Raw genomic sequence first — 16,128 nt, 5'->3', positions numbered from 1 at the left:
TCCAAGTAGCTGAACATTAATCCCCTAATACACAAAAAATAGATGCCAATTAAAAAAATTTAAATTAATGTGTTCAAAAGTGCAACACTTATAAAAACACATATCTGGTCATTCATTGCCTTCCTATCCATATTTTTTTTATTTCGCATTTTGAAATCATCCCAATAAAAAATGTTTTTGCATGTTTGAAATTCAATTCAAAGAATAAATAATATGAATAAGAAAATAAAACATAAATAAGCTACTGCTGAAGGACGAGGACTAGTAGACATATTTCAGTCAGTGCATTTTATGAGAAACATTTTCTACCATAATGAAAAAAAAAACACCTGTTTAAATGTTTATTCCATCAGCGGCCGAACAGCCAATCAGAGACGAGCACCCGGCTCGTGATTGGCTGAAGTCTGAACGTGTGTGTGTGTGTGTGTGTGTGTGTGTGTGTGTGTGTGTGTGTGTGTGTGTGTGTGTGTGTGTGTGTGTGTGTGTGTGTGTGTGTGTGTGTGTGTGTGTGTGTGTGTGTGTGTGTGTGTTCTCCGGTTCATTCATGTTGCCCTGGCCGCCCCGCTCAGCGCTCCACTGCTCACCGGGACCGGTTCTCTCTGTCTCACCGGGACCGGGCGACACGCCGCGTCTCCTCCTGACGGTAAATAACCACCAATCCTCTTATTCGGGTTGTATTTGCGGTTAAAGGGAGTTGCTAACAACACGACGCCGAACGCGCTGGGCATTCCGTTACCATGGCAACAGGTCACGCACACATAAGCTGTTTGTTTACCTGCCTTTTTTTTTGTTTACCTCTGTGCTTGTTAGTTTCTCACCACACTGACCTACGTAAACCTTCCTGAACTGGCCCAGTTTCTGTCGATGGAGGAGCTTGACCCTGATCCTACTCAACTGACTCTAAACATTTTAATATCGATTTATCAGTGAGAGGAGTTTCACCACATTGTTCCAGGGTGAGTCCTGGTTTTGTGCCTTTGCACAATCTGATGCCAGGTAGAGAAAAGGTATCGCGCTACTGCTAACTGAGAAGATCATTACACACAAAGTAACGTTACTGTTATTCAGTTATTTACTGTAATTGACACAAGCATTGATAACATATAAAATGATTCATTTTTGTGATGAATTTAGAAAATATCAACAAATAGGGGGCATGGTTAAGTAGATTTTACTGCTATGAAAATAACCCTGTGTGAGTATGGTGGTTCACTGCACTGTGGTTTCCTCTAAAAACATGTTTCAGGTTCCTTTGTGTCTCTTATGTGCGTGTGCATGTGGCGCCATTAATGGTTTTTATCTGTCTGTCTTTCCCCTGTGATGGACTGGTACCCTGCGACCCGGCCTTACCCAGAGTGCACTTTGCCCAGGTTCTACCCCGCCTTCACCCAGTTAGCCAGGCTCATGTTTTACATCTGAACACAGCAGCACAGTTATCCAAAAGAGAAGGCCGATATTGAATAATGTCCCCTGCTACAGAATCGATCAAACGGGCCGTGGTTGGAAGTGTCGTTACACACTGAGAGAGGCGAAAAGGTGAAACCTAAAAATTGAAAATATGTTGACAAGAGAAAAATATCTGTCATAGGATGACTACGGAGGTAAAACGAAGTGCTTGAATAAGATGCAAAGTGTGTAAAGAGTCTGCAAAATGAGCAGAATTCAGATAGCAAGTGGATTTAAACTGAATTGAATTAAATAACAGTTGAGGAAAAAACATAAACAAGTGCAAAACAACAAATATCTGCAAACCAGCCACAAAGAAACCTCCAAAACTCAGAGAGCTTTGTCTTTAGCAACACTGACACTGACGTCTGGCACTATTTTTCTGATAGTTCACAGTAAATGCAGTTTAATGTCAGGCCAATAGTTGGTGTGTGTTCCTGTTTTCAACCTGTTCTCCAAACCAGAGGACAAACTGCTGCTGATGAATGCAGCCTCGTTTAATATCACTCAGTAGAAACACACCAGTAGCACATTAAATTATAATTACCCTGCGCTGTAATTGAGAGCACTCATGGAGCGCGCGCACACACACACACACACACACACACACGACTTGGCAGCAAACACAAACATGGACATGACCCATCAGTTCAGCTGGAAGCTGGCAGTTGATCTTTAAAGGATCATAACAAAGGCGAGACGAGAACAAGTGAGCGTGGAGGAGTGCAAGATGTTGGATGATGATTAATTAAAACCCACTGATTGGTTGACTGATGGAGGAGTCAGCTGTCCCTGCAGGATCCTCAGATTGTGTGCTGCTGTTGTTTTAATCTGACCGGAATCCAGTGGGGATCCATGACGGCTGGGAAACCGGCGCTCCAGTTTGTACTTTCTCTTCAGGTCTGCCGACAGACAGGAAGGTGAAACTGACAACAGGAAGCAGCTCACAACATTACAGCGTTTCTTCATCTAGGAATGGGATGCTGGGAGTTTCCCATTTCCCAGTTTCTGTCTCTCGTGTGGCAGTAAAAATAAGCAGCATGGCGGCCTCTGGCTTTCTTGCCACAAAGCAGCCAAGAAACCTCATGCCTCCAAAACCACGGGAATGTTGTCGCTATGAGCCAAAACAAGATGAAAATAACTTATTTTTGCACAGAGACAGTAAAATTTCTTCATTTTCACGAAGGATCCACCTCTGGGATCAGTTTAAAACCTCCCGCTGGGATTCCCAAAGTCAGACGGAAGTGGGTCACAGCACGGGATGTTTGATGCCAAACGCTCCAAAGCTCCAGTTTTCCAGCGGGTCTCAGAGGTTTGACCTGCAGGGCCGTCACTCCGCTCGGTCACTCCACACACTGCGGCGGCACAGATTTCACTCCTGACAGCTCTGAGGCGCTGAAAAAGCCTTTCTCCTATTTCAGTGAACAAATATCAGGGATTATCCGCTCTCCGCTCGCCCCCTGCTGAGCTCCGCCCCTCAGTTTCTCCCCGTCGTGTCAGGAGGGCTCCGGTATCGGTCCCCCCACCCCCCCCAACCCTGATCGTCACCAGATCCACTACCTGAGTGTGTAAGTCAATCTGAAGGGAGGCCTCCTTGTGATGATGTAAATCTGCTCTGTGTGTGTGTGTGTGTGTGTGTGTGTGTGTGTGTGTGTGAAGGCCCCGTCGGTGGACAGTCCTCGGGTCTGAGGTGCCTGAGGAGTGTTGCAGCGTCTCAAAAGGCTCCTGAGGGAAACATCTGTAGTGCCAGAGGTCGGGCAGCGTCTCCTCCTCCCCGATGAAGGCTGAAGGTAAGAGGCGTCGCTCCAGCGACGACGAGGAGGAAGAAGCCGTTCTCGAGTTATCGCAGCCTGAAGTGACAATCCCACAGTAAATGTAGGATTCAGCCCAGATGTGTGTTTCTCCTGGTGTTTTGAAGGCTTCGGTCTGTTGCATTAATTCTGTGTTTCACTGTGGTAATAATTTAAAAGTCATTTTAACTATTTTATCTTCTAAGGGGATTATTACTGATGCACCCATTTACATTTTGTCAACATACAGTCAAATACTTGATATAGTTGTTGCTTATAGGGTTTAAAAAACAGTTAAAACAGTAAATTGAAGCATTTGTAGCAAATCTAGATCATTTGAAACAGGAACAAATGAAAATATCCATCAGTAATTGTCTTAGTTGAATACGTGGTCTTGACAGGGTTAACAGTTAATATGAAGATTCACCATATGAAGTTTAAAACTGCTCAAATTCACACTATTCTGTCTTTTAAAATGTCTCAATCAGCTTTAGGCCCCTTTCAGATTGACCATGCATTATTGAGCAGTGATCTCCTACAATACACTGAATTATTTACAGAAGAGACTCCTTGGGTATGTTTGGAAATAGATGCTGTAGTTTTCTGTGAACAGTGCTGATGTTAAGCACAGTTTTTCTTTTTTTTTTTTTAATAAATGCATGTATGAGGTGCTTGAAGGGCGAATGGGAGCCGAGAGGCCAAACGCAGATGACACTCACGCTGCTCTCAACACCTTTCTTCAGTCACTTGTCTGATTGAGGGTGAATGAACTGATTTTCTGATCAATTGAAGATTAGATGATGGAGATTTTATTTCTATATTTATTTGTCCACATCATGGAACATTGAATTCCTGAGAAGTTTTCACTCACACATCTCAGGTGTCATTTCTTCCACTACACTTTGACTTTCCAGTGACTAATCCAGCTGATAATAAGCCACTTGAGGGTTTTTTTTTCCTGGTTGTGGTCTCTGTGTGTGGCCAGCTGTTCCTCGTGGAGCTGTTGTTGTCACATGTGGAGCAGAAATCCTCCGCGGGGCTGAAACTGTATCCGAGCAGGGGTCAGTGGGGCGTCTCAGCCCAGTGTAAAGCTCACACTTCAGGGCCAGGATTATCCAGATCACTGGATCAGAATACTGTCACCGTGCACCGTCCGGCCTCCCGCTGCGCTGGTGGGGCGCCCCTCCTTCACGCTCCCCCGTCGTTAACCTCACCTTCACCCTCCAAGACACCAGATAGGATGCAGGGACGAGCGGCCGAGACGCTGCCCGCTGGCCTGGGGTCAGAGGGCAGACGTGGATTCAGGTTTAAAGCCTGATAAGCGTGACCCGACAGGATTACGCTCCTCCTTCAGTCCCGCTGCTCCCTTTGGCCTGTGTGAATCTAAGGGTATCCATCCTTCCATCAGAACTGCTGCCCGGCTGATTTTTGTGTCCTAAACGGCACTGAGGGCCGGGGTGAGTCACTGACCCTCCAGGATTACACTGCTCTCCGTCTCACTGCAGGATCTGCACTTTTTGTGATAGAAAGGATGGATCGTCGTCACTTGAGTGTGGTCAAGTGTTGAGATGCTTTTAGCCTCGACACTCCGCTGTCAGAAAATGCAGTGATGTACGGGCCGCTTATCAAGAAGGCAAATGGCTGAAAGTAGACACACCTCCTCCTCCTCCTCCTCCTCCTCTTGGATGTTGTTAAAGAGATAAACAATCCAACAATTCCAGTTTCTTGAAAAATGGGGAACGAAGCCATCCTGGAGGGAATGAATAGACTGAGATATGTTTATAGGTGTGAGTGTCTTGTTTACTTCACTGATGCTGCTCTTGATGTCTTCAATGATATAATAAAAAGCACGGCACTTTAGTTAAAGAGCGTTATCTGAACATGTCTATTATTCTGGCAGCTCTGCATGGTGTCAGGATTAATTCCCCCGGCACGCCGCTGTAGTGTTACCCCACTATCTGTATCCGTCCTGGCACAATAACTCTCAGCGTGTGACAGCGCGCTGACAGCCTGTGCACTCACCTGATGAGAGAAATGGAAACGGAAACATGATTCTGAGCGCGCACTTACAGCATGTACTTTGTTCTGTTTGATTGAATTTCAATGAGAGGCTTTGCTGGCAGCACATCCAAACAATGTGTAAACGAAGAAACCGCTGCTGCAAACTGAGGCGCCGTCACTTGCTTGTTCTGAGTGTTTTGGCCAGTCGCGCATGCATGTTAGTCTTTTCTCGTCCAGGATGGGTCCAACTGTGGACAGCACGGACAGGAACGATGAAGCATGTAAATGTGAGCAGCAGGGGGAGGAAGAGGAGGGAGAGAGCCACGCCGAAGCCTGTACCTGCACGGCGCTGCCCGTCAGCAAGAAGAGGAGGAAAGGCAAGAAGAGGTACTGATAGACAGGACGCTTCCTAATCTATTGCCAGACGAACTCATGAGATCTTATTCTACCGGTCTGGTTCAAAGGTCATGGCCATAGATGAGGTGATGAAACAGAGCTTTGCTTCACACCTCAGCAGGCCCGCAACAAGAACTGTGTGAGCGCCCCTGGTGGTCAGTGCAGGACAGTGCAACTATACAGAGTCCCGCCAAGAGATGCCCTCCCCCACTAGTTAACTTCGTTAATCATGTGAGAGAATTAACCATCACGAAGTCAGAAAAGAATCAATAAGGCAGCGGTGAGTGATGTTCTATATGAGGCCTACATGTCTTGAACAAACGGAGTGATCTAGCAGCGGGTTAGCTAGCATGCTAATACTAGCTTTAGCTCGCCTGCTAATGTTAGCTGCCTGTAGCAAGGAGTCCTGAAACTTTTCAAACGGGCTGATAACAAGGCTACATGCTGTAATATGTTATATTAACAGATAAGGAAAAGCTCCTCCACAGTTTATTGTATTAGATATGAGTTATATAGACATGAGTTTTAAACTTGTTTATCTGTCTTTAGGCATTAGATTTTTGTGTCTGCTTCTTGAGTCAAATTAATATTGGAATTTTTAATTTTATGTTTTTAAAATCCTTTTTTTTTTTGCTCAAAAACTGATTTTTGGTGACCCCCAAACATTTAAATTATCCATTCTAGTTATAGAGGGTTTTCACCGACGTCATGACTTGGGCGGTACCCTCGCTGCGCCGCCATATTGGAGATACTCAATGTAAACAATCATACTGACAGTAGTCTCGATTGTGTGTTATGGAACAATTTGAGTGCGTTCAGCCATGTCGAAAGCTCGTGAAAACGGACTGAAGAAGCACAGGAATATCGGGAAGGCCTTGGGTTACAAGAGAAAGCCCGATATTTCGAGAAGCTACTGTTTATTGGTGGTAAAGATCTGTAGGAGTTGGCTCCCACCTCCTGGACCCTCACTGGGGACCAGCGCTTTCGTAGGGGTTGGGGTTGTAAATAATTGATTAAAACGCAAATATTACCAAGCTGATGGCTACAAATAGTGTGATAGCTGAAATATGGTTTGGTTTTTTTTCTACATAAAATACTTTAAAAATCTAGCACAAACTGTTTTTTTTTTCAGGAGTAATACATCTCTTAAGGCTAGGGACAGAAAAATTCAAGTTTCTGTAGAAGCTAAACGTTTATGAATGATCAAAGTAACATATGAAGTCATTAATGAGCTTAAACTGCTGCGCTCTGTTTCACTTACCTGACAAGAAATGTGCCGAACAAATTCGGATGTTGTCCAGATTTTTCCCTCGTTGATCTTGGTTAAGCTTTGCTAACCACAAGCGCCTCCGTTCCTCTGATAGTTTTTGGCATTCCTCACCCTGGATTTTTATAACTTTTGGAAGTCTATTCATTCATTCATTCATTCATTTTCTACCGCTTATCGGGGTCGCGGGTGGCTGGAGCCGATCCCAGCTGCTGTGGGTGAAGGCGGGGTATGCCCTGGACAGGTTGCCAGTCTGTCGCAGGGCGACGTCTATATAATTCCAAATGTTTTTCTCGGTCTGACCTATTGGTACAACCAATGACACGGAAATAATTTACCATTTTTCTTGATAACGCTCTGGATCTTCCTTAGGACTCGTGCTTTGTTGTGATACGGAGTACCTCCAAGATGGCGACTTCCGGGTCGATGACGCGCCTGATGACGCGACGAGAAAACCCTCTATATGTTTAGTAGCTTGATTGAAAAAACCTTCCCACTTTTGTCCAGTAGGGGGCGAAATGTTTCCCGGATTATAGTTTAAATCCCCTTTTTAGTTTATGAAATTATACTTGAAGTGTCCTTCAGGGGAGAATCTCAGGTGCTAAATGAGGAGGTTGCAAAATTGTCCAGCGAAGCAGATTCCTGTCCTTCTTTCTGTCTTTCTTCTCTTCCAGATGACTGTGGATCAACCTCACCAACTGCAAATATGACAGCGGTATGTTTGATTCAGTCAGCTCCACCTCTCTGCTCATATCTGGCAAAGCAATCCGAAGTTTGTGACTTACAGTGTAGTTTTCATTGTTCTGGGTCTAGAATTTCATTTTAATGTGTCCGATTCTCAAAGTTTTTCAACACTTCGCCCTATTAGAACTCTTCCTTCAGACTGGATCCAGGGGCTGCTGTAGCGGTCTGGGATCCTGTCTGTGTGGAGTTTGCATGCTCTCTTGCATTTTCTCCGGGGGCTCTGCTTTCATCCTGTTGACACACGACTCCAGTGACGGTGCTCACCGCTGCTTTGGGCTCCTTTCAAACACTTTCCACACGCTAACCAAAGTGCATGGCGTTTGTTTTGCGTCAGTGCGGCGAGCTGCTCGGCGATACGGCCTGAGAGAGGCGGCGGAGGGAGACGACTGGACGCTGTTCTGGACCGACTGCTCCGTGTCTCTGGACCGGGTGAAGGACATGAAGCGCTACCAGGTAGTTACACTCATCTCTGTTGTGTTTAATCAAATCTTATCAAAAAGAGGATCAGACATAAACACGCTCCTCACAGAAGATCAACCATTTCCCGGGGATGAGCGAGATCTGCCGCAAGGATTTACTGGCAAGAAACATGAACCGGATGCTGAAGCTGTTCCCTAAAGACTACAACATCTTCCCCCGGACGTGGTGCCTCCCTGCAGAGTGGGTTCACCGCCCGCCGCCGCCGCCTCCACCTGCTCGCAGCCCCCCCCGCCCTCGTGTGACCCCCGACTGTCCTCTGCAGCTACAGCGACTTCCAGGCGTACACCAGGGCCAAGAAGAACAAGACGTACATCTGTAAGCCCGACGCCGGCTGCCAAGGCAAAGGCATCTTCCTCACCAGGTCCAGCAGAGACATCCAGCCCGGAGAGCACATGATCTGCCAGGTGTACATCTCCAGGGTGAGAGAGTGTGTGTGTGTGTGTGTGTGTGTGTGTGTGTGTGTGTGTGTGTGTGTGTGTGTGTGTGTGTGTTCTTGTATTTCTATCCTTGTCGGGGCCAAATGTCCCCACAAAGATAGCAAAACGTGGAACGACGTGCCTTGTGGGGACCTTTTTCCGGTCCTAAGTAGGAGAAACAGTGTTTTCTTGACCATGTTGTTGTTACTGAAAAAAGTAAAAGTGCAAAAACATTTCTTTAGGGTTAGGCTTTGTTGTGGTGTGGGTTAGGGTTAGGGTAAGGGTCAGGGTTAGGGGCTAGACATGAATGGGAGTCAATGGACGGTCCCCACAAGGATAGAAATACGAGACTGTGTGTGTGTGTGTGTGTGTGTGTGTGTGTGTGTGTGTGTGTTCCACAACACTTTAATATGAGTCCAGGTCCTTCATGGTCAAGAACACAGGTGTAACCTCCTGTTGAAAACTAAAGAACAACTGGTGTTGTTAAAGCATAGACTGTCTTATGTTAAATTAAATGCAATAGATTTGTTCAGAAGTGTAAAAATGTCCTGATATCACATGTTTTACCACGTCAAGCTACTTCCTTGTTGCGCTCTCTTCTTCTACATTACTCAGGAGGAATGTATTGTGAACGGACTCGGTCCTCCTGTCTGTCGTCATTAGAAGGAGTTTGAGGTCTGATTGTGTGTGACTGCCACGTTTCCCTCAGCCTTTCATTCTGGATGGATTCAAGTTCGACCTGCGGATCTACGTCCTGGTGACCTCCTGTGACCCCTTCAGCATTTTCATGTTCCGGGAGGGACTGGCTCGCTTCTGCACCACCAAGTACAGCGAGCCCACACACGGCAACGTGGTGAGAAGCCGGCAGAAGGCGAGACAGTGAACACACTCGTTACAAAACCCCTACTGGCTTTGGGGGGGCGGAGGGGGCGGGGCATATAGTCCTACCTTCCAGTCAGCCGGTGGCTCCCTGTGTTCGTGACTCCAGGAGGACGAGTGCATGCATCTCACCAACTACTCCATCAACAAGCACAGCCAGAACTTTGTCCGGGACGAGGACACCGGCAGCAAACGGTGAGACCTGACGGGGCGGCGGCGCTTGCGCTCCCTGCAGACCCGCCGAGGCTGACCCCCCCTCCTCCTCCTTCAGGAAGCTGTCCACGCTGAACAGGCACCTGGAGTCCGTCAGCTGCAACACGGAGAAGCTGTGGAACGACATCGAGGACGTGATCATCAAGACCCTGATCTCCGCTCACCCCGTCCTCAAGCACAACTACCACACCTGCTTCCCCAACCACACGGCCGGCAGCGCCTGCTTCGAGATCCTGGGCTTCGACGTGCTGCTGGACCACCGGCTGCGCCCCTGGCTGCTGGAGGTCAGGACCCCTGATCGGGCGTAGTGTTCTGCCCCAGTCTAGGAGCTGGCGGGGGTCAACATGTCAGTGACTCCCAAGAAAACGAGGGCCACAGCGCGAACCAGTCCGAAACTCAAGTTATTGACTGAGAATCTGAACAGAAGGTTTCAGGGTCAAGAAGAGCCTGAAAATATGTGTTTAGGGCTGGGCACGTTAACACGTTATTAACGCGTTAACGCACTGCTTCCTTAAAGCCATACTTCAACATTTTGGCAAATTGGCCCATTTAGCGCAATTCCTTACTCATTTGAACAGCATACTTACTGTTTTTATGAGGGCGAGCTGTTGTTTATCCAGAGGTGAGTCGGGGAAGGTTTTCGGGACGGACACAATGGAAGTGGACGGTATTTTTGTTCCCCCTCATCAAACTCATCAAATACACAATCCAACAACCCCAAAACACTCTGGTGGACACGTTATAATCCGCACATTCACTACGCTGTGGAATATTAATGCAAAACCACGAGATTGAGTTGTTTATGCGAAGATTGCTCAGACGGAACTACTTACTAAACATGGCGTCTGGGCGTAGTGATTTCAAAAGAAAAAGTAGTTCCCAGTATTTGCTTCAGTTTCGTAACGCTACAATATTATTTGTTGGTGTTCCACAGCGTAGTGAATGTACTTTTGAATTCATTATTGTATTTTGCGCATAATGCAATTAATCTCAATTATGAAATGTAATCGTTGCCCAGCACTAGTTTATATGTGGCCATAATGACTGTCATCCTCCTGTGACCTCTGACCCCAGTGAACCTTGTGCTGTGTAGACGGCTCCCTCACCGAGTGCGTCCCGCTGCCTGCAGGTCAACCACTCGCCGAGCTTCACCACCGACTCGCCGCTGGACCGGGAGGTGAAGGACGCGCTGCTGTACGACACGCTGGTGCTGCTCAACCTGGGCGCCTGCGACCGCCGCCGGATCACCAGGGAGGAGCGGCGGCGGGCGACGGAGCGGCTGCAGCAGAACCGCTCCAGAGAGGCCAGGTAGAGGTCGGGGCGCCCCGGAGGTCGCGGCCCGGAGCCGCCCGCTCACGGCGCCGTCTCCCCGCCGCAGGTCGGAGGAGCTGCGGCAGTGCCAGGAGGCCACGGCGCGGCAGACGGAGCGCTACCAGGACAAACACCTGGGCGGCTTCAGGAGGATCTACCCCCGGGAGGGGGGCGGCGACCAGTACGACAAGTACTTCAAGCACAGCAGCTCGCTGTTCCAGGAGACGGCCGCCTCCAAGGCCCGGGAGGAGTGCGCCCGGTACACACACACTCCACACACACTCCACACACACACACACACACTGTCTTATTATACAGCAAGCACTTCAACGTACCGGGGGAATAATCTCCTGAGAGGAAACACAAAGAACCCTGCAACGACATGTCCAGAGCATTCATCGTGTGTGTGTGTGTGTGTGTGTGTGTGTGTGTGTGTGTGTGTGTGTGTGTGTGTGTGTGTGACTCCAGGCAGCAGCTGCAGGAGCTGCGTCTGAAGCAGGAGCAGAGGGAGCGGGACCAGCGGGGGGGCCGCAGAAAAGACCTGCAGGGCGAGACGGCGGGGGAGAGGGTCAAACCGCGGCGAGCGGCCCCACAGCAGCCCGCTGCGGCCGCCGAGCCGGTGAGGCTCCGGTCGGGGGTGCAGCGTCCCAGCAGGGCCACAAGGGGGCGACAGGCGGCACGTCCTGAGTGATGGATGGCTCATATCCTGGCTGAACCCTCACACACACTCTCACACTCTCACTCACACACAGACACACACACACACACACACACACACACACACACACACACACACACACACACACAGCAGAGGCAGAGTAACACTCATGCAGATCATTCCCATTAGATGTGTCTGAATTAGTTCATCTTTGATAGTCGTGACGGGAGGAACAGGCGGCGTTTAGCGTTTAGCCGCTGACAGTAACGGCTCAGCTGCTCGAAACGCTGCTGCTGGCTGCACGTCCGCCGAGGCCAGAACGTCTAATCCAATCAAATATGTGTGTGTGTGTTTCTGTACAGCTGCATCTGTCCAAAGTGTCTCCTCGTCCAGAGGAAGCAGAGGTCCGAGGAGAGGACGAGGAGGAGGAGGAGGAGCAGATCAACGCTCTGCTGCAGAGGAAGAAGCTGCTGCAGGACATGGGGCTGGTGGATCACATCAAGCAGCTGCTACAGACCCAGACCCAGACCCAGACCTGGACCCAGCCCCCGCCCCGGGGAGGGCCCGCCGTGCAGGAGCCCGCCTGCAGCCACCAGCAGGGCCGACTCAGACCACCGCAGCCCAAGGTGAGCGCAGAGCGGCGGCGCCGGCTGACCTGAGAGCAGCCGGCGCCTCACTGAGCCGCGGTCTGCCTTCCTGTTCCAGCTGGACTCCCCGACTCCTCCGACTCCGTTCGCTCAGAGGAGCCAACAGCCGCAGGTCCAGACGCTCGCCTCCAGACAGGGCGCGACCCCAACCTGCCAGAAACAACACCCTCCTCAATACATGCAATGAAATGATGAAATAAGGCCGTCGGCCGCACAGCCCTTCAAAACACACTCAGACTGGAGCCAAACACACAACAACAGACCTCAGATCAGCTCTGGAATCCATATGAAATGATAGGAATTTACAGGAATATTTAAATATCACAAATGTCAATATTCTGTGCAAGATGTATTGTTTTATTTGAAGAATTTACACAAAAAACAACATTTAAATCCGCCCTTTGCTTCATCCATGAGTTGTGAAAATTCAAATGTGACAGAAATCACAATTTTATTTGTTTAAACAGTAAAAACTTGTATTTATTTGGCATGTTTTTTAGAAGTGCTTCAAAAAAAAGCTTTTAATTTTGTTTGGGATTTGAATGTATCAGTTCTTCACATTATTCTCTGGATTTCCTTCCCTAAGACAGAACCATGCTTTGAGCTTGACGTTTAGCACAGATCCCTGGAGTGTGTGAGTTCAGGGAATGAGCCCGCCCCCCGTCCGTCCTGGACGCCGCCCAGTCTTTGTTCTGATGAAGAGTTCTAGTGGATGATCTCCATGGTTTCTGCTCCGCAGCAGCAGCAGCCGCTCCGACCCGCCGCCGAGCAGAGGAGCCTCGGCGAGTCCGTCTGGCTGCGGCACGAGTCCGCCGGCGCCGGCGTGCAGGGCGGCGTGCAGGGCGGCGTCCAGCGGAGCGTCTGGTCAGGTGACCTCTCCGCATCCCAACGCCTCTCGTGACACTTTCAGACTCCTTTAACTCATCTTCAGAACAGCATCACCTTCTTCGTCTCAAAACCGCAAAAATAACTAGAAACAGAACTTTCAGTGACCGGTTTACTCCACATATCAATCACACGATTAAATACACCGTTTAAAACATAACAGGCCTTTGCAGCGTTCAGTTTCAGTCAGATGTCCATTTATTTTTTTAGAAATAACACACACACACACAGCTTTTCTTCCATTTTTCTGAATTTACAGTTGAAAAATATTTTATTTATAGCTTGATAATGTTTAAATAAGTCTCTGCACCATCACATGCTTGGAAAATCAGTATTTAATATTTATGACAATTAAGTCTGACAGTATTTTGAACAGTTTAACCTTTCTGTGTTTAAACTCTAACGGTGCTCATAGAAATGTGTGTAATTTCAAGATTAAAGGATGTTTCTATTCTGCTTAGAGATCCATATAAGTACAGAACAGAAACATGACAAATATACAGTGAATGGTGTGAAGTGAGCAAATAAATACATATTTTTAACCATTTTGATTAAATAAAAATCTCCAAATGCATTTTTAAAATGTACATTTCACACTGTTAGTTTCAGTAAAGTAATAATCAGTATGACCTGAATGAAATGTAGTTTTCTATGTTTGGTGCTGATTTTCTTCACATCTTTAATAAAAATCATCAGTCAGCTGAAAAAACAGGAAAAACTGGTGGAAATGATTTGATTAAAATAATTCTTCTCAGATTTACTGAAGATTTAGCAGGAAAACATGAAGTGATCCATCACAGATTCATTGTTGATCATTTCTTCATTTAACTGTAGCAGATTCATGAATATTTCAGTGCAGAATTAGAAAGCAGCATTTAGGATTTGTTGTGTTTTAACAAGATTAAATAATCTGTTTCTAATCATCAGTTAGCTCAGTGTATTGATAATTTGTGCAAATTTCCAGTTATTTTATCAGCATTTATATGGTCTCTTTGTGTGTGTGTGTGTGTGTGTGTGTGTGTGTGTGTGTGTGTGTGTGTGTGTGTGTGTGTGTGTGTGTGTGTGTGTGTGTGTGCAGTCAGTGGCTGTCCGGCTGCCAGGCAGGACATCAGGAGCAGTTCATACGCGGACGCCCGGTCCCGCCCCGGCGTCCCGGTCTTGAGCGTCCCAGTCCCCGGCTCCGGTCCCGGTCCCGGCCCCGCCCCCCCTCGCTGTGCCATCCCGCCCCTCCAGGACCCCTCGGCCCTGCAGAGCCTGCTGGTGGTCTCGTCCCGGGCCCCTCTGCTCCGGAGGCCTGGCTTCTCTCACGGCGGGCGGAGCTCCTCCCAGAGGGTCCCCCGGCTGGGCAAGGAGCAGTGAGGGAGCGGTGGAGCGGTGGGGGGTCCCGGGGGTCTGGAGGGGCCTCCCAGCAGGACCCGAGCCGGGTCCAGGTTGGACGGAGCGGAAGGTGGAGGGAAGCTGTTCCCCACTCAGCGCCTCCAGGAGGCTGATGGACTGAAACCCTCCAGAGTGCCAAACAGTCCAGAAACCCTCCAGTCACAGCTGCTTCTGATTCCTTTACAGTTCAAACACTGGGAGGCTGAAATCACCTCAGTTATAATCAAGATTTATTTACTTTATCCAGACTTATCATCTTTTAGTATTATTTTTTAGTTATTATTAGCAAATTTGCTTCCTCTGATTTATGGAACATTTTTTTCTGAATTCTAATGTTTGATATAATTTTATTTAATAATAAAATGCTTTTTATGTTATTTTGTTGTGTCTTCATGTTTTTTTCCCCATAATCCAGATTGAATTATTCTGTGTCTGTTTCCTGATTTTTTTTAATTTATTTTTAAGTAACAGCAGAAGTTTTTTTTCCCTCACATTTTTTCATGTCAATTTGAGAAATCCAGAAATTCAGACTGATTCTTGCTGGATTTTTTTTGGTTTGGACTGAAAGTTTCATGACCTCTTTACTTCTGATCTCTAATTTAAATCAGAAACAATGAGATTTTTTTTAAAATACTACTACTACTACTACTACTAATAATAATAATAGTAATAATAATAATAATAATAATACATCATCTAAATGGAACCGAAGCTTGTTTACCCTGAGAGGCAAGCAGGCCCACATAACAGGATTATTTCACTAAAAAGATATTAAAATACTGGAAAGTAAAATTTCAGGAGGATGTTAATCTGTTATTTTTAATATATGAATGTATAAATATGTTGAATAGTTTTTGAGAGAAAAAAATGAAGCGGATTTGTGTTTGAATGAATTTCAGACTGATTTGTGCCGAAAGGCCCGCGGAGATAAACATCTATGAAAATGGATATAAATGTCTGTTTTAAGCAGTTTTTTCGTGCAGAATGTTTTCAGTGATTATTTTGAGAGAGGACGGTGGATTTTGGGCCTTCTGCACCGACACACCGCGGAGTGTGTGTCCGCAGGAAGCCTGCAAGATCAGGAGAAGTGGGGGAAGAGAAGAGGCCTGCAGGACCAGAAGCGGCAGAGTCCAGGAATTTATGGTTTTACTGCGTCTATAAATGTCGGAAATGCGCTTTGAGAGCAGCAGCCTGGTCAGTTTCAATCAGCCAGGACGGAAATCAGACACAATGAGAGAAAGAAAATTAACAAAAAAGGTTTTTTACTGAATTAATTAGAGTGCTGCTGGAGAACTTTCCATTTTTTTTTTGGCTGTTTGGAGTTTTAGTGAAATCTCTGTCAGGATTTCAGACTTATGAATGAACGGATCGATCTGAAGTGACTGAAGGAATCCATTTCATCGAGGAAAATAATTTCAGTATGTATATAGTTGATGAGAAACTGGATATCAGAAAAATGAGCTTCGGTCATCCGCGTTTGGAGGTTTGAGATCACGAATTTGCTCGAATTGAATCCAAATCAACGAAAAACATCCGCGATGTTCGAGATTCCGTGGAAGTGAAGCCAGAAATGAAGTAATCTGAGTTTTAAACGACACAGCAGTGTGTTTAGAGAACA

The 16,128-nt window shown here is 47.1% G+C and overlaps 1 protein-coding gene across 3 annotated transcripts; it reads left to right on the top strand.

The window, feature by feature from the left end:
• The first annotated feature begins 7,543 nt into the window (after positions 1–7,543).
• On the top strand, positions 7,544–14,806 carry ttll6 (tubulin tyrosine ligase-like family, member 6). Of its 3 annotated transcripts, none has more exons than XM_030098402.1 (14): positions 7,544–7,615; positions 7,979–8,097; positions 8,177–8,304; positions 8,387–8,543; positions 9,250–9,393; positions 9,529–9,614; positions 9,691–9,916; positions 10,762–10,940; positions 11,011–11,202; positions 11,412–11,562; positions 11,964–12,227; positions 12,307–12,360; positions 12,988–13,117; positions 14,212–14,806. In XM_030098402.1, the coding sequence occupies exons 2-14, from the start codon at positions 8,083–8,085 to the stop codon at positions 14,490–14,492; spliced, it is 2,007 nt and encodes a 668-aa protein (XP_029954262.1). In that variant the 5' UTR covers positions 7,544–7,615; positions 7,979–8,082; the 3' UTR covers positions 14,493–14,806. The 3 variants fall into 3 exon arrangements, with proteins under 3 accessions (XP_029954262.1, XP_029954261.1, XP_029954263.1); XM_030098401.1 differs by having other exon boundaries at positions 8,174–8,304; XM_030098403.1 differs by lacking the exon at positions 12,307–12,360 and having other exon boundaries at positions 8,174–8,304.
• The last annotated feature ends 1,322 nt before the right edge of the window (positions 14,807–16,128 follow it).

Source organism: Salarias fasciatus, chromosome 8, assembly GCF_902148845.1.
Source record: "Salarias fasciatus chromosome 8, fSalaFa1.1, whole genome shotgun sequence".
Classification (NCBI taxonomy): domain Eukaryota; kingdom Metazoa; phylum Chordata; class Actinopteri; order Blenniiformes; family Blenniidae; genus Salarias; species Salarias fasciatus.
This window is presented reverse-complemented; position numbering and strand designations above follow the sequence as displayed.